The 18429-nt window shown below is 39.7% G+C and overlaps 1 protein-coding gene across 5 annotated transcripts in view; it reads left to right on the forward strand.

The window, feature by feature from the left end:
* Larp4 (La ribonucleoprotein 4) overlaps window positions 1-18429 on the forward strand; it is a 48080-nt gene that overhangs the window by 24506 nt on the left and 5145 nt on the right. For 2 of the 5 annotated variants that reach the window (XM_031355726.1, XM_031355736.1), the window contains exons 6-13: window positions 567-670; window positions 2191-2301; window positions 3561-3614; window positions 5268-5480; window positions 6401-6504; window positions 10307-10519; window positions 11304-11352; window positions 15324-15485. In XM_031355726.1, the coding sequence (XP_031211586.1) occupies window positions 567-670; window positions 2191-2301; window positions 3561-3614; window positions 5268-5480; window positions 6401-6504; window positions 10307-10519; window positions 11304-11352; window positions 15324-15485 (1010 nt within the window). The remainder of the gene's footprint in view (window positions 1-566; window positions 671-2190; window positions 2302-3560; window positions 3615-5267; window positions 5481-6400; window positions 6505-10306; window positions 10520-11303; window positions 11353-15323; window positions 15486-18429) is intronic. The other 3 variants (XM_031355744.1, XM_031355762.1, XM_031355754.1) reach the window with 3 other exon arrangements.

An 18429-nucleotide genomic window follows, 5' to 3' on the forward strand; every position in this document is an offset into this window, starting at 1 on the left:
CTCACTCTGTAGGCAAGACTGTCTTTGAACTCACAGAAACCATCCTGTCCCTGCTTCCCGGGTGCTAGAATTAAAGGCATGTGCTGCCACCACCACCTGGCCATTTATATTTCTAAATATAGATGTATAGATGTCATTTCTTAAAAATGAATCAATCTTAGCTACACAGAAAGTTGGCAAATCATTTAGAGGATTTTTTTTTTGGCTTTTGTAGTAACATACATAAGAGCAGATATGTTGGGGGTGAATCCTGGGTTTATGCTTATCCCTAGGAAAAAAAGAAATATACATTGAAGTTCTAGTAATAAATGCTTTTTATTTCCTGGAGGATTCTTTGTAGCACATTAGATCACAGTGTAGGTGCTCCAGATACTCATTTAGCAAATAACATTCAGTAGTCTTCTTTGTATAAAAACCTACTTCTTTAGACTGACAGGAATTTCTGGCATTTTACCTTAGCATTTGATAATTTATTTGGTTAGAAATTGAACTGTTTTTAACGACATCATTAGTAAGTATCATTACCATTTACTTTTAAGTGGATCATATTCTTTTTTAAATTTCAGCTTCCCCCATGGTACAAGTTGATGACAAGGGAGAAAAAGTGAGACCAAGCCATAAGCGTTGTATTGTGATTCTCAGAGAAATTCCTGAGACAACACCTGTAGAGGTAAGCATTGATGATTACTAAAGCTGAATGTTCTTTGTTTAAATTGGAGGAAGCAGACATGAGTGCCATCAAGTCAGTTACTGTTGACTTGTGAACTCTGCACGTAGTAGACTGGTATAAACTTTAAGTATTGCAGTAATACTAGTTTTGAATGGATTTGGTTGACGAAAGGAAGAAAAAGAAAATTTTGAATAAGGATTGGTTAGCAAAATATAAAACAAAGCTATAGTCATACTGATCAAGTGTGGTTCAGATTCAGGAATAAAATATTATTTGAGTAAAAAAGTATACTATAGAAACAGACCCTTTTACAAACATACATGCACACATTTGCTTAATAATCCTACACTTAAAGCCAAAGTTTCATCATCTGTTGTACAAAGTAACTAAGCCTTAGGATGGATAAAAAAACATCTACCCAAAGGTAAGTGGATTAAATTACTAAATGACACGCCCTCTGATTCTCCAGCCTGTGTTTCTTTATTGCTGCTGTGCGGTAGAGCACTGCTGTAAATCATCTGTGACGACTGTAAGTCAAAGACAGAACTGCTTGGCAGCTGGCTTATCTTAATGTCTTAGTATTTGAAAAAAGACTTAGGTCCTACTCATGTTACATACCTGGGATGTTGACCTACTAAGCCTAAGATAGATAATAAAGCTAAATGGACTTCACTGATGAAGATAGATGCAAGTAGCTTCAACATAGGGTTGATTTGAGTACAAAATACGTTTGATCTCTGGTAATATCAGGTAAATGTTTCTTTTTATTCTCTCCCCCTACCTCCATTTGTAAGTTCTTTTTACTTGTTAACTACCTTGCCCATCTCAGTTTTGGTGTAGTTTTTTTTTTTTTTTTTTTAAGATTTATTTATTTATCAATGTCAATGAGTATACTATAGGTGTCTTTAGATATACTAGAAGAGGGCACCATTACAGATGGTTGTGAGCCACCATGTGGTTACTGGGAATTGAACTCAAGACCTGTGGAAGAGCAGTCAGTGCTCTTAACCACTAAGCCATCCCTTCAGCCCTCTGTGTGGTCTTTTTTTTTTTTTTTTAAAGTTATATAGTTAAAGGGAGGATGTTTGTACAGAGTTCATATCTGATTCTGATGCAGACAAAATGTCTTAAGAAAGAATGCATGAAGTTGGGCGGTGGTGGTGCACACCTTTAATCCCAGCACTTGGGAGGCAGAGGCAGGCGGATTTCTGAGTTCGAGGCTAGCCTGGTCTACAAAGTGAGTTCCAGGACTGCCACGGCTATACAGAGAAACTCTGTTTCGAACCCTTCCCCCCCCCCCCAAAAAAAAGAATGCACGAATGATGTATTAGTAAAGATCATAATTTTAAAAAGTCTCCTGTGGAGAACACTGGAGACTTGGCATTGTAAAGAGAGTTTAGCTTACCTCTAAAGCTGAATTACTAATATCTTGTTGCTTATAAAATAATCTGCAAATTTTACACCATACATAACTGCACATGGTTTCATTTTAAGATTTGACTACACTTTTTCCTTTTTAGGAAGTGAAAGCTTTGTTTAAAAATGAAAACTGCCCCAAAGTGATAAGCTGTGAGTTTGCACACAACAGCAACTGGTACATCACTTTCCAGTCAGACACAGATGCACAGCAGGTAAGAAGTTTCTCCTAATAAAAATCTTAGTGGAAAAAGAAGTTGTATATGGTGTTTAAGATGTATATAGGCTAGGGGTGTAGCTTAGTGGTATTGTTCATGTCTAGGATACATAACGTCGTAAGTTCAGTGGTGTGTACCACAAAGAAAAAGTCAGATATGGTGGTCTCCTCCTGTAATGCCAGCACTTGGGAGGAAGAAACACACAAGATCAGGGGTTCAGAACCAAGTTGGCTACATAAGCAAGATTGGGACCATCCTGGGTTACATGAAATCCTGCATCAAAAACAAAAACAAAAAACATCAGAAGTGGTAGTAATGATGCGTGCCTCTTATTATAGCACTCAGCACTGAAGCAGGGCAACGAAACAAGGACATCCTAGGATACAGAGTGAGACCATGTCTGTTAAAAGAGAAGAGAAAATGTTTACTAAGACTGATAAAGACCTCAACCATACTTTTCCAACCATATTTTCCCTTAATTGACAGTTTACTTGGTTTTTTATCATGTGTATACAATTTTACCAGTTTTAACTTTAAAAATGTTTACTTGTCAATGAAAAATATTAACACAGACTTTTCAAATGAATGTAAATGAATGCTCAGTGGTGGTTTTGGTATTTAGTAGGCCCACAGGCAGGGAAAGGGCTTTTTTGGGCGGGCGGGCGGGTGGGGTGGGTAGTATTTCACTCTGAGGCTTAGGCTGAGTTCAGGCTGGACTTAAACATGGCAGTCTTCCTTCCCCACCTCCCCTGAATGCTGAGGTGTGAGCTGTCACAATGATGTTTTTAATTTTTCTTAATGTATGAGTGTATTGTCTGTGTGCATGTCTGAATATGCCAGGTAAAAGTCAAGAAAAGGGTGCTTTGTACCTGGTCTTGGTTACCGATGGTGCTAGGCTGGTCTAAACTCAGTACATTTGGTCAGTGTCACCACTCCCAGCTGATTTAGAAGTTGTTTGCTGGTGATCCCCTGGTCTCTTGTGTTCTGCCTTGTGTCACAGTACTCCATACCAACTTCCTGCATTAACTCCATACAACTTCCAGCTCTAACTACGAAAGTTTGTTTTCTTAATTTTTCCTCTCAAGGTTTGTTGTTCCAGTGTTTTGTCTTGCTGTGTCCAAGGCTGGCCTAGCTCGACACACAGCAGACAGGACCTTTTTGTTTAGTGTAGAAACTGATAATGGTAAACTCACTTGGGAGAATGAAACTTTAATGAAATGTTTAATGCTAATATAAGGTCATTTTTGGTTTAACAGGCTTTTAAATACTTAAGAGAAGAAGTTAAAACATTTCAGGGCAAGCCAATCATGGTAAGAAACATTTTTAAGTGCATGCTAGTATGAAGTTTTTTTGTTTGTTTGTTTGTTTTTGGCAGGAAGTGATTGTTGTTGGGCTTTTGTTTATTGTCTTGTTTCTTTTTTTTTTTAAGATTTATTTATTATTATATTTAAGTATCTTCACACACACCAGAAGAGGGCGTCAGACCTCATGATGGGTGGTTGTGAGCCACCATGTGGTTGCTGGGATTTGAACTCAGGACCTTTGGAAGAGCAGTCAGTTCTCTTAACTGCTGAGCCATCTCTCCAGCCCCTGTCTTGTTTCTTTTAAGAGTTAAGATACATGATCAGGTATTTTATAAAGCTTATAGTAATTTGAAAGCATTTTTTGACTCTGTCCTACTTCAGAAACATGTCCTACTTCACAGGACATGAAAATATTCTGAGAACAGATTTGAGTAGTTGGTGCAACCTCATGACCACTGTGATTTCCTAACACCTTGTTTTCTTACTGTGTGTCCCTTGCAGTTTTAAACACTATACACATGTGAATTAATTCCTATAAACAAGGTGATCCCCAAGAGGTCATGGCTCATATTTGTAATCTCACCATTCAGGAGGCTGAGACAAGAGAAACTGTTGTTTCAGAGTAGCTTGAATTACATAGTGAGTTTAAGGCAAGTCTGGGTGCTTTTGAAAGACCCCCTAATGAGATAAGTACGGTTGTTTTCTCCTCTTTGCCTACTGAAGAAAATGGCAATAACAAAGAACTTCACATTTAAGTCTATGGTTCCTGTGGGGTGGGTGATAATCCATGTTACAGATGAGCTTGATTTGCTAACCCTCATTTAACCTTTTTCCTTGTCTCTCAATGACTGCTCCCTCTGAGACTACAAAGGTTCTATTTCCTGTCTCCCACTGACCTAATGTTTTATATTTACATTTAGGTGTTTGATAAGACTTCACTATTTGATATGTAGACACATATATAATAGGATAAAACCTAATTCCACTATGTGTTGAGTTGTCTACTTGTTGATGGAATCTGTCACATTTCAGAGATGTGCCTTGAGGTCTTCTGTTTCCTCAGTCTCTGCTTCCCTGGCTCACTCCTGCTGTCTTCATTATAGAGGCTTCAGTGTCTTTTGTCCATAGGGATTTCTTCCTTATCTTTTTATGATTTTACTCTGTAGATCCATGTTTGGTGCCACCAAATACCAAATAAAGCAATATTGAAATTAATGGGACAGCAGGTTTTTTTACTTAATCTTCATGTTAAGTTTTTATGATTTCCTTTTATTATTTTAATTATGTATAAGTGAATGTGTCTGCATGTGAGCATTTACATGTGGGTATAGGTGCCCAGGGCACCTTTCTGTTCTTAGCTGTTTCCTGTAACGTAATGCCCTCAGGTTCATATTGTTACAGGTGTTAAGATCTCTCTGTAGATCTGGAGTCCTGAAGAGGAGCAGGCTCTCTCTTACTCATTGATCCAACACAAATATACTTATTTTTACCTTGTTTATTGTGGCTCTTCTCAAGTCCACACTTTGCTATTAATTAAAGCTATTGTTTTCTTTTGCTCTGTTGATTCTAAGTAGAAATTAATCATAAGATAAATAAAAGAAGTTGATATATTTGTTGCAAAATACTTCATCATTTATTATGTTTTCTTCTTGCTTTTAGGCAAGGATAAAAGCCATCAATACATTTTTTGCTAAGAATGGTTATCGATTAATGGATTCTAGTATGTATACTCAACCTATTCAGACTCCAACCCAATATCCCTCCCCAGTCTTCATGCAGCCAGTGTATAGCCCTCATCAGCAGTACTCAGTGTATAGCATTGTGCCTCAGTCTTGGTCTCCAAGTCCTGCACCTTACTTTGAAACACCACTGGTGAGTCTCTTAGAAAATAATATTTAGTTCAAGCAAAGATTTGGGGAAAAAATCGTCTAAAAACCAGATACAGATGTGTTTGCCTGTATTAGAGCAACTACAGGGCAGTGTTAACAACATCATTGCAACTGGAAGGCCAGACTAGTCTGCATAGCAAGTTGCATAGCAACTATGAGCCATAGTTGTCACAAAAATCCACACACACACACACACACACACACACACACACACACACACACACACACACACACAAACCCAACAGGTTGGTCTACTTCATTGACTTCTGGGTAATTGTAATAGCTCCTTTCTCAGTATAAGCATATTGCTAAGGAGTTACCTGTTAGTGTCTACAACTTGATTCCTTTACATTTTGCTAAGTGAATTAAAGAAGAAAATAAGTCCTTGTTTGTTTGTTTATTTATTGAAAGAGAGTCTTACTATGTAGCCCTGGCTGTCCTGGAGCTCTTGTGTAGACCAGGCTGACCTTGAACTCAGAGATCTTCCTGCCTCTGGAGTGCTAGGACTTAAGATGTGAACCATTGCCTGGTTCCCAGGTGACTTTTAAATAACTATAAGTTGAGCGGGGCTGTGGTGGTGCATGCCTTTAATCCCAGCACTTGGGAGGCAGAGACAGGCGGATTTCTGAGTTCAGCCTGGTCTACAGAGTGAGTTCCAGGACAGCCAGGGCTATACAGAGAAACCCTATCTCGAAAAACCAAAAAAAAAAAAAAAAAAAAAAAAAAAAAATAATAATAATAATAATAATAACTATAAGTTGTAAAATTTTGCCATGAAAGATTGTTTTATCTGTAATGATTAGTGATGTGTTATAATAATAATGTGATGTGAGCATTGCAGAAGTGAGTGAGTTCTCTGACAGTACCTTACCCTTACCATTAAATATTAACATTTTCTTCTAGGCTCCCTTTCCCAATGGTAGTTTTGTGAATGGCTTTAGTTCACCAGGATCTTATAAAACAAATGCTGCTGCTATGAATATGGGCCGACCATTCCAAAAAAATCGGTAAGATCAAAAAGTAACAACTGAAGTTTATTTTAAACAGTTCACAGTAATTCTTGAGGAATCACTTTATTCTTGTCCGGAGACTTGGTATGTTAGTTAATTTTTTTTTTTTTTTTTAAGATTTATTTATTTTATGTGAGCATACTGTTGTCTTCAGTCACACCAGAAGAGGGCATCAGATCCCATTACAGATGGTTGTGGGCTACCATGTGGTTGCTGGGAATTGAACTCAGGATCTCTGGAAGAACAGTCAGTGCTCTTAATCACTGAGCCATCTCTCCAGCCCCATGTTTGTTAATTTTTATTTTAAAAAGGTGCATGAATTATTCAGTCTATAATTTTAGAGATGCCTTGTGGTCAGAATTAATAATAGATATAAAGGGGTGAGTATTTTAGTGGTTTCTGTTTAGTCTTTTATTTTGTTATTTTATTTTATGGGTATGGGTGTTTGACCACTTTCCCTGCTGTTGCCTGAGTAGTCCAGAAGGCATGGTGTCCCCGTGAGCCACTGTCTCTGAGAATTGAATCTGGGTCCTCTGGAAAGATAATCAGTACTCATTTTGTTTTTTGGGTTTTTGTTTTGTTTTGGTTTTTTTTTTTTTTTCTTTTTTCTTGTTTCTTTCTTCTTTTTTTTCGAGACAGGGTTTCTCTATATAGCCCTGGCTGTCCCGGAACTCACTCTGTATGTAGACCAGGCTGGCCTCGAACTCAGAAATCCGCCTGCCTCTGCCTAAGTGCTGGAACCAAAGGCGTGCGTCACCATTCCTCGGTGACAATCAGTACTCTTAACTCCTGAGCCATCTCTCTACTCCCAGTTTATTTAATATGAATTCTGGGGATTAAGTTCAGGCTCGCATGCTTATAAGGCAAGCACATAACCAACAGAGAACAGAGTTTCCTATCCAACACACACATAGAATTTTAAGTACTGATCCTTGCCAGGGAAGTTGGAGAGTTGGGTTAGCCCTGGAGAGCACCACAAACTCTTCTGGCGGGCCCAGGTCTGATTCCCAGCACCCCCATGGTGGCTCACAATTATCCATGAGTCTAGTTATGGAGGATTTGACCTCCTCTTCTGATCACCACAAACATACATGTAGCCATATACATGAATAATAAAAATTATAAACAAACCAGACCTGTAGGACTGGGATGTAGCTTAGTGGTAGTATTAACTTGCTTAAAGCCCGGGGTGCTAATCTTTCCACAATAAAATAAGTGTACGCATGATGTATATAACCATGAGTACACTGTTTTGATTTAAGAGATGGATTTCTGTGTTACCCTGGCTGTCCTGGAACTCTCTTGTAAACCAGGTTGGCCTTGAACAAAAGAAGATCCACCTGCTTTTGCCTTCTAAATGCTGGGGTTAAATTCTGGCACTGCTCAGCCATATATTGTTTTATTGTGTTCTTATTTTCGTGTATGTGTGTGGGCTTGCATGTGGGGTCGAGGAGGGTGGTGGTCAAAGGGCAACTTTGAGAAGTCAGTTTTTTACCTTCCACCTTTTTGAGGCAGGATCTCTTATTTTAACCACTGTGTATATCCAGTCTTGCCAGCCCTTGGGCCAGTTCTCTTGTCTGCCTCCCATCTCTTGAAAGGAATGCTGGGATTATAGATGCTACCACATCTTTAGTTCCTGGATGTGTGGGTTTCCAGGATCAGACTTTTACCTGCTAAGCCAGCTCCTACATAAGCACAAATACATATATATATATTTGTTATTCTTTTTAAGTAAAGTTACTTAAGTATATGAGTAAGTTGCTGTCTTCAGACACCCCAGAAGAGGGCATCAGATCCCATTACAGATGGTTGTGAGCCACCATGTGGTTGCTAGGATTTGAACTCAGGACCTCTAGAAGAGCAGTTGGTACTCTTATCTTTTTAAGTAAATTTAAGAGTAACAATGTTATCACTTTACAACATAAAGTCACCACTTCATTTAAAACTATTGTTTAAATGGTTGTGGTGGTGGCACATGCCCTATTAACCAGCACTCAGTCAGAGTGCTGGTTAGAGAGCTTATGTATACTTTTGTCATGTTCATTTTCCCCTGGGGAAAAAGAGAGGGAGATGACTGTCTTGTAACTCTAGACCAGGCTGGCTTCAGCCTCTTTGGTGCTGGGATTAAAGGTACGCACTAGCATTTTTTGTTTTTGTTTTTTTTTGTTTGTTTCGAGACAGGGTTTCTCTCTGTAGCCTTGGCTGTCCTGGAATTCACTCTGTAGACCAGGCTGGCCCCGAACTCAGAAATCTGCCTGCCTCTGCCTCCCACCACCGCCTGTTTGTTTTTTATGTGTATGTTTGTGTTTGTTGTTTTTCTCAGGCAGGGTATTTATCTCAGAGACATACCTACTTCTCTTTCATCTACCTCTCAGATTCCTGGATTATAGGCCTGCACTACCATGTCTAGTTTAGCACTTTTACAATGTTTCTATTCCTTCTTGACACCCTGTTGAGGATTAAGAAGAACCCCACCCAGAGAGGGTGGGACTAACTTTCAGAAGTTAGGCGCTTTTCCACTGTGCTTTCACTGCTCCTTTCTATTGCTCTTATTTCTTGTGTTTTTGGTTGGTTGGTTTTGTTTTATTTGTTTCTTTTCTGTTGCCTGGACTGTGATTAAGTCCTTCTTGGTAAGATTATGAGATCCGTGAGCTATTTAAAGTTAGTAAACTTATGTATTACCCTTGTTACAATGCATAGTGATATGAGTTTCTGAACTCCATGTAAACATTGTAATTCACCTTACCAAGTTATTTTCAGAAAGATGAAGTAACCATTTTTTTTAAAGATTTATTTATTTATCATATGTAAGTACACTGTAGCTGTCTTCAGACGCACCAGACGAGGGCGTCAGATCTCATTATGGGTGGTTGTGAGCCACCATGTGGTTGCTAGGATTTGAACTCATGACCTTCCGAAGAGCAGTCGGTGCTCTTCCCCACTGAGCCATCTCACCAGCCCTGAAGTAACCATTTTTAAATTCCTGTTGAAGAATATGCTGTAATTTTCATTATTATAAGATATTTTTCTGTTTCTTTTCTTTCCTCCTCTTTCTTTTTCTTTCTTTCTCTCCCTCCCTCTCTCCCTCCCTCCCTCTCCCTCTCTCTCTTTCTTTCTTTTCTTTCTTTCTTTCTTTCTTTCTTTCTTTCTTTCTTTCTTTCTTTCTTTTCTTATTCGTTTTTTGAGACAGGGTTTCTCTGTGTAGTCCTGGCTGTCCTGGAACCTGCTCTGTATTCTAGGCTGGCCTCAAACTCGAAGATCTGCCTACCAAGTATTGTGATTAAGTGCATCCACTATCCAGTTCCCCTATTCTTTTTAGACATTTTTCCTATAGATAGTTAATGTTACAGATAATTACAAGTTTATGCTTGTGATGTAAATATATAAAAAGAAATACAATAATTCCTATTAGTGTTTCACTCTTGCTCAGATACCTGGTGTAGCATCATTAGTAAATCACAGCTTGCTGTCCTTGGTCGCTGGGTTGGTTGGTTTAGATGCCAGCAAAAGTCCTAACTGTGGCTTCGTTGTTGTTGACACAGACTCTCTCCATGAAGCTTTGGCTGTACTGGAACTTCCTGTAGACTGGGATTTACTCAGACTTACGTAGATCCTCTTGGGATTAAAGCTTTGGGCCACCATACCCAGGACTGTTTTTAATAATGAGGCAGAAGTAGCTTGAGCTAAAAGTTTAGATTTTTTTCCCCAAGTTTTTCCAGATATATTATTTGATGTGGAAATTCTTTTCATTGCCTTTTATTACAAATACAACATTTATTTTTTGTTTGTCTTTTTTTAGTGTGAAGCCTCATTTTCGGTCATCCAGTGGTTCAGAGCACTCAACAGAAGGCTCTGTGTCATTGGGGGATGGACCATTGAGTAGATCTAGTTCAAGGATCTTTCTTTCTGAACGGCATAACACAGCAGTAACGGGGCATCAGGAACAGTCTTATCTTCCAAAGGAGGCTCCCATTTTACAGGTGGAACAGAATGGGGACTTTGGGAGAGGCAGGTAAGCAAATGTGGTTGTATAAAGTTATTTAGTTGCATGGCCTGGCAGCTCACACCTTTAATCTCATCATTCAGGAGGCATTCGAGCCTAGCTTGGTCTACAGATATAGCCAGGACACTTAAAGAGAAGTCTGTCTCAAAAAGCAAGAAGAAGAAAAAATTAATTATAACATGTTTATCTTGAGTGTTAAACAATCTGGTGATTTTTTTTAAATTTTTTTGTTATTGTTATTTTAATATGATTATCTTAAATGAATTCATTGTTTTAATGAGTTAATAGGACTTGGGAAGGTTTAGTTTTAGTTTGAAAAGATAGATGTTCTCAGGCATCTACTTAACCTACCACTGAACTTATTAATCAGTGGTTTTAGAGTTTATTGGTTTGACTTAAGTATGGTTTTAACCAATACTTAGCCTGGAATTTGCCATGCAGGAACTAGGTTGGCCTCGACTCTCGGGTCCAGTTGTCTCTCCCTAAGAGTGGTGGTCTTAAAGGTCCAGCGCTGCCTTCTGGTTCCCATTTCTTCCAACTTCTCAGGTGTAAGAGTGGAATTGTGTTTTGTCTACTCTGCTTGAATTAGACGCTAAGATGCTTCTGATGTGGAAAGTGTGCTTGTAGTTGAAGAAGTTTTTTGTGGATTAGCTCAAGATCTCTTCAAAGGAATTTACTTTTTCTTTGATAATATGGAGGAACAGCCCTTATTTTGAAAATTTAGATAATTCAAGTAGAAATCTGTGATAGGACATATTTATTTTAAGAATGTTATACTTCCTCTTGTTAAAAGGAGAACTCTATTTAGAGGCCGAAGACGAAGAGATGATGACAGGATCCCAGTAAGTATTTTATCTTTAATTACACATTTAGAATTACTTTTCCTTTTGGCCTGTCTTTCCTTTCTGGTTTTATTTTCTTGATTAGAGTATTCAAAAGATAATTGAGCCTAGATTGATCTGAAGGCTACTTAATATATACTTCCGTGTGCCTAGTTAGGAGTTTGGGCTGTATTGCTAATATTTTATATCAAAAATAATCACACAAAAGTAAATTTGACCCAGGAGTGATGCATGCATTTAATCCCAGCTCCTAGAAGCAGGCAGTTCATGCCAGTCAGGGATGCATAGCGGGACCCTGTCTTTAAAAAGAAATGGGAGGAGGAAGTTAAATTTGAAAGGTTATCAGGATATTGTTGCTGGATCTTTGTGTTGAGGCAGTGTCTCATTGTATATCCCATACTGGTTTCCAACTCAATCCCACTGCTTTACCCTCCCAAATACTAATGTTAAAGGTATACAATGCCATGCTTAGTTTCCGTCTGTTGCTCACAATGTTAGTATCAGTAATGCAATGAGAACCAATCTTAATGAAGTTGGATGGATCCATCCATAGGAAATGGAGCCGGGGACTCCCCACATCTTGGCACACAGGAAGCTGAGGGTAGGATACAGGACTAGAAGTAGATCTGGGACCTGGCAAAATGTCCTTGCATCAAAGAGCACTTGCTGCTTTTGCTGGACCTAGGTTTAGTTCTCAGCACCCACACTTTCCTTACAAGAGTTTGTAACTGCATTGCCAAAGGATCTGGTGGCTTTTGGCTACTATAGTCACCAAGCACACATGTCAGGCAGATTTCTGAATTTGAGGACAGCCTGGTCTACAGAGTGAGTTCCAGGACAGCCAGAGCTACACAGAGAAACCCTATCTTAAAAATCAAAAAAAAAAAAAAACCCAAAAAACCAGGAGCCAGAGGCCAGTGTGCCTTTACAGTTTTCAGGGCCAGCCTCGGCTACATAGCAAGTTCCAGACAGCCAAGTTTTTTTTTTTTTTTTAAAGAAGAAGAAGAAGAAGAAGAGGTAGAGCTGGGCTAAAGCCTCAGAGGTTCACAACTAATGGTCCACCTCTAGCAACCAGTGCCAGCACACAGCAGGGCCCTCAGCTGGGCTAGGTGCCAAAGCACAAGGTCATTCTGCAGGTCTAGGCACAGGTGACGGAGGACTGACTGTATTAGTCAGAGTTCTCTAAAGGAGCATGTGTATATTAAAAGAGTTTATATAATATGGTTGGAGTCCAACAATGGCTTTCTAGAGAAGGCCAAGAACCCAGTAGCCGCTGAGTATACAGTGATGGCTAGGCAGTCCAAAGCTGGCATTGAGAGCTGCCATCTTGAGCTCACGTTAGAAAGCCAAAGAAGCTAAAGAAACAGCAGCAGCTAGAGACAGGGCAGGTGAGCTGACTATCCAGGTAAAGTTCAGGTAACCGAGAAGTTTTCCTTCTTCCTTGCCTTTCTTTCTCATCCAGTAGTAGAAGCGACTTCCTATGTTAGGACAGGTCTCCCACATCACTTACAGCAGCCTGGTGTAGGCAGGTGCTTACAGAGGTTTTCTCGGTGATTCTAGCCTGTGTTATCATTTTAAACCAATAGCCAGGCATGTAGGCACACACCTTTAATCATAGCACACAAGAGGTAGAGGCATCTAGATGTCTCTTGAGAGTTCAAGGCCAGCCTGGTCTGCATATAAGTTTTAAACCAACCAGAACTACAAAGTGAGACCTCCTGTTGTTCTCAAAAAATGAGCAGGCTGGAGAGGTGCCTCAGGGGTTAATTACTGCTCATCCTCCTAGCTCAGGTTCAATTCCCAGCACCTACACAGTAATTCACAACTATCTGTAATTCCAGTTCCTGGGGATTCACCACCCTTTTCTGATTTCCACAGGCATGAGATACACATATAGTTCACAGATGTATATGCAGGCAAATGTTCACATATAAATCTTTAAACAAACAAATCTACCCATCATAGATTCTTACTAGTGGAATTTTTTTAAAAATAAAGTTCAGTAAATGTTATTTATATTGGTTTTGTCAGTCTTGACATGTTACATTCTCAAACTTCTATAGATGTTGAAAACTTGTCTTTGTGCTGAGGACAGCTTTTGGTAGTTGAAAAGAGAGTACCAAGAGATATGATATTGAGACAGATATTGCGCTCAGGTTGTCAAGCTTTTGTGGCATGTGCTATGGGCATGACCTACTGAGCCAACTCACTCACCCTATGACTCATTCTTACATTTACAATCTTAGGTTTTTAAACTCACAAGGGCTGGAGAGTTAGCTTGGTGGCTAAGAGTATGTACTGCTATTCCATAGGTCCTGTGTTCAGTTCCCAGTACTCAGATCAGGCAGGTCAAACTGAATCTCCAGCTTCAGCCCTCAGTGTGCACGTGCCCCACCCATCCCCACACACAAAATATATAAGCCAGGCATGTAACTACACATCTGTAGTTACCTTAGAAGTTTATTATAACACTAAATCTTTAAAAGAAAACTTCTCACCCGGCAGTGGTGGTGCACACCTTTAATCCTAGCACTTGGGAGACAGGCAGGTGGATTTCTAAGCTGGAGGCCAGCCTGGTCTACAGAGTGAGTTCCAGGACAGCCTGGGCTACATTTAGCCCACACTGGCCTGGAACTTAACTTCTGATCTTCCTACCTCCTGGATGTTGGATCACATGTGTATAGGATATCAATCACTATACATTATTAACCTGCTAAGGAACAAACCCAAGCTCAAGCATGCTTAGGTATACTCACAGTGGTTTTTATGACTTAACCATTTATAGGCAGGCAGGAAAGCTTTAGACCCTGATTAGTTTTTAGCATGTCATTATAGGATTCCCTGTGAATCCTGAAGTAGCCTTCAAAGATTGAAGAAGGGGGAAAACAAAACAAAACAAAAAACCAGGCAGCTGGTGCATACTGTAATCTCTGCATTTGGAGAGTTAAACAGAAAAGGAACAAGCTTGAAGCCAGACTGAGTTACTTAGCGTGACCTTGTCTTAAAAAGAAAGAGTGGAAAAGAAGGTAGATTTGGGATATAATACATTAAGCCTTTGAAACTGACATTTTTCAAGTTGTCTTGAAGGAAATAGAAACAAAGATGCTTTGCTGTAGAGTGGACAGAGTAGGAGAGCCTTTATGCCAGAGTGGGATCTTAGAAATAAAGCTGAGAAATCTGGTGGATTGTTCAATGTGTTCAAAGTACCCAAAGTGAAATCTGAATAGGTTTTTTTGTTTTCTGTTAAAAGCCTGAAATAAAAACATTTGGATGATTTTGAGAGTGTGTTTGTATGTGCATGCGTGATTGCCTGTGCATGTGAACAGTTGATCACTGATGACCACTAAAGAGTAAAAAATTTGTTTTAGCACTTGCTTGCATGGAAATAGTAGCTGATGTCTTGAAGAATGGATTGTATGTCTCAGGTGGGCTATGAAAAGAATAAGAGAGACCAAAAATTAAAAAGTGATTAGGGAAAGATTGTTAGATTCAAGAAGAGAGGCAAGAGAAAGGTACCGCAGAGCTAGGAAAAAGTGAGCATGGCTGGCTGGCCAAGAGTGGGTGGCCTGAGTCTGTTCAACAGTGCGGAAAGCATGAGTTGGTAAGGCCTCTCAGAGGGTATGTAGGATTGTCGATTTGAAAGGAAGGATGGCATTTTCAAACGTGCTTTACAGCAGGAGGGATATTTTATCTGCAGATTATATGGAAGGAGAAAAGTAGGATCAAGATGGGGCTGTTGTTTTCAGTTTTGTCAAAAGGAGGGTAGTTTAGGAAGCAAAAAATTGTGGGCAATGGCGAGGGGCCAAAAAGAGGAAGTTAAGGTGATTGAACAACTTAGGTGAGGAACAAGGAATTTATAGGAAGGTGATTCTGTCTTTCAGAAGTCATTGCTTGTTTTTCTCACAGCTTTTGGGGCAGAAGATTAGAGAAAGCATTAGGCAAATGACCCTTTTAATGGTTTGGTTTCTTAGAGACCCCAGCCTGCACCAACTGAAGCAAAGGCTCCAACACCAAAGTTTGACTTACTTGCTACAAATTTTCCTCCTTTACCTGGAAGTTCATCAAGAACGCCAGATGAACTTGCTTTGGAGAATAGAATGTCTGATGTCGTTAAAGGTGTCTACAAAGAAAAGGTAAACTCTGAAGTGTCCTCTCTTCTCTCACTTTATGGCCTCATGGATAAGTGTATTAGGGATGTTACTGTATCTGCATTAATATTTACTTATTTTATAATTCCAATTCATTTTAATTTCCACCATGCTGTGAGAGTTGTTCTGTAGTAAAACTCTGAAAAGGTCAAGCAGGTGTTCCTTGGCTTTTGTGACAGTTTGTGAGCTTAGACAGGGCTGTCATTTTCTCACAGGGTCTGGAGCTAGTGATGGAATCTATTCTAAGTGAACTTGGAAAGTTCAGTCTTTCTAAATAGACACCAACCAGGGTGATACCACATCTACATTTTTTGGGGAGTCTTAGTGTATAGTCCAGACTGGCCTTAGGTTTTCCACTTGGCTGGCTGCCCTGCTGGTTGGGTTAGGGATTGCAGGTGTGTGCCACCATTCGATGGCGAAACAGTTTTGAGTGTGGGCTTTTCTCTGCCCATCTGAAATCCCCAGCTCTCATAAATTTTTAACTTAATTTTGTGTGTGTGTTTGAGTCAGAGAGAGAGACAGACAGAGACGGGAGGGGTGTTGTGGGGAGAGGAGCCCACAGTTACAGGGGTCAGAGGACAGCTTTCAGAAGTTTGTCTCCTTATACCCTGTGTTCCAGAGGTCACCCTGAGGTTGGCACACTTGTGCATTGAGCAGTTTTACCCACTGAGGTATTGACTGCGATGCACTCCTACAGGCAGTAACCTCTGTAACTTCTGAGGGTTTCCTGACTGGTTTGCTGACTATGGTAGCCTTGCTATGTAGAACCAGCTGATCTTAAACAGTGATCCTTCTCCTCACCCTTCTGGGTACTGGGATTGCAAACCTTAAATATGAATTCTGCTTTCTTCCTTTCAGATTTTACCTTTTTAGGCAGAGAAGAGGGATGCTACCGAGCACCACAGTGCAGTGATTGGGAGGAAAGGGATGAAAGCAGTTACACAAGGAAAGGGGACAAATATAAGAAAAATGGGGCACAAGAGGGGAAATAACTAAATAGTGGTAAGGGGGGGCTTTAGCAATGTTCCATACACATAAAAGAAGTACTAAAAATAGATAAGCCAGGTGGTGGTTGGATGCCTACTGCTTGCTCTTAGAATGGACCTGAGTTTGGCTTCCAGCACTCTGAAAGGGTGGCTCCCAATCACTTGTAACTCCAGCTCTAGGGGAATCTAACACTCTTACCCGCTGAGGGTACCTGTACTCAATATGTGCTATATATAACACACAGATACACATCATTTTAAGATAATGATAATACATCTTTAAAAAATACATTGGAAAACAGTAGTTATTTGAGCACTTCTGAAGTACCTACTTTTTTGAACTTGACTATTGCACTAGCCTGTTGGAAAATTGTAATTAAAGTCATGTTTAAAGTGGCACATAATATAACCATCTACTCCAAGGTGGCATCCAGCTCAGAGTTCTGCCTCCACATCTCATGTTCTGAGACGTTAGGCCTTTTTAACCATAGCTGGCATGTATATGCATTTACAAAGGGTAATAATACATACTTCTCCTCATAATCCCAGTCTACAATTGTGGACTGTAAATACTCTCAGTATTTTAGTGAAGTATCTAGTGAGACCCTGAAGCATTAAAAAAAAAAAAAGTAGTAAAACACAACTTATTATGTTAACTGTTTGAGTAACAATATGTATATTCACAATGGTGCTTAACCAATCTCCAGAACTACGGGTTTTGTTAGTTGGTTTGTTTTAGTTTTTCTTTTTCTTTTTTTAAATGTCTGAGTGTTTTGCCTATGTTATGTTGTGTGTGTGCCTGGTGCTCAAGGAAGCCAGAAGATGTTGTTGAATCTTGTGGATTCAGTTACAGGTGGCTATGAGCTGACTGAGTACCAGGAATCCAATCTGGATCCTCTGGAAGAGCAGCCTGTGATTGGAACCACTGAGCATTCTTCCGGCCACTGTTTTTTTATTTACTTATTTTTAAATTTATTTTCTGTGCATTGGTGTTTTGACTGCATGTGCCTGTGTAAGAGTGTTGGATCCCCTGGAACTGGAGTTACAGACAGTTGTGAGCTGCCATGTGGGTGCTGGGAATTGAGCCTAGGACCTCTGGAAGAACAGCCAGTGCTCTTCACCACTGCACCATCTCTATCTCATGTTTTGCTGTTATGTTCTTAATTATTTTGAGACAGGATCACATTCTGTGGCTTGAACTCACTTTGTAGTTCAAACTGTGGCCTGTACTGTGGCAATCCTCCTTCCTTAGCCTCTCAAGTGTTTGGAGCTATGAGGCAGACATTGTTCTCAACTGTGAAGAGACTCACCTTTCCCTAGCAGTCGTTTACTCCTGTATGCATCTCATAAATGAAGTCTTGCAGTGTTTGTCTGCATTGTTTTATTTAGCAGAGTGTCCTCAAGGCTCATGTTTGAGTCATGCTTGGTTCTGTCTGTACATTTACCACTGGATAGCCACTGGGAATTTTCCTTGTTGGCTTATGTAAATGATGCTGTAGTGATTATTTGTATGAAATTTCCTGTAGCCAGGGTGTAGATAAAATGCCTGGCTAGACTTTTTTTTTGGGTTGTTGTTGTGTTTTGTTTTTTTGTTTTGTTTTTTTGTTTGTTTTTGTTGTTTTTGTTTTTTTGTTTGTTTGTTTTTGGCTTTTTTCAAGACTGGGTTTCTCTGTGTAGCCCTGGCTGTCCTGGAACTCACTCTGTAGACCAGGCTAGCTGGCCTCAAACTCAGAAATTCGCCTGCCTCTGCCTCCCAAGTGCTGGGATTAAAGGCATGCGCCACAACCGCCCGGCTGACCTTTTTTTAATAACTAATATAAAGTTCCTTGTTATTAAGGCATATTTTTATTTCTTTTGGATGGCATGACTAGATCTGGTTGCTAGGTCATAGGATAACTGTTTATTTAACTGCTAGATTATTTCCACTTTTTTTTTTTTTTTTT

The sequence above is a fragment of the Mastomys coucha genome, unplaced genomic scaffold, assembly GCF_008632895.1.
Source record: "Mastomys coucha isolate ucsf_1 unplaced genomic scaffold, UCSF_Mcou_1 pScaffold11, whole genome shotgun sequence".
In the NCBI taxonomy this organism is placed as follows: Eukaryota; Metazoa; Chordata; class Mammalia; order Rodentia; family Muridae; genus Mastomys; species Mastomys coucha.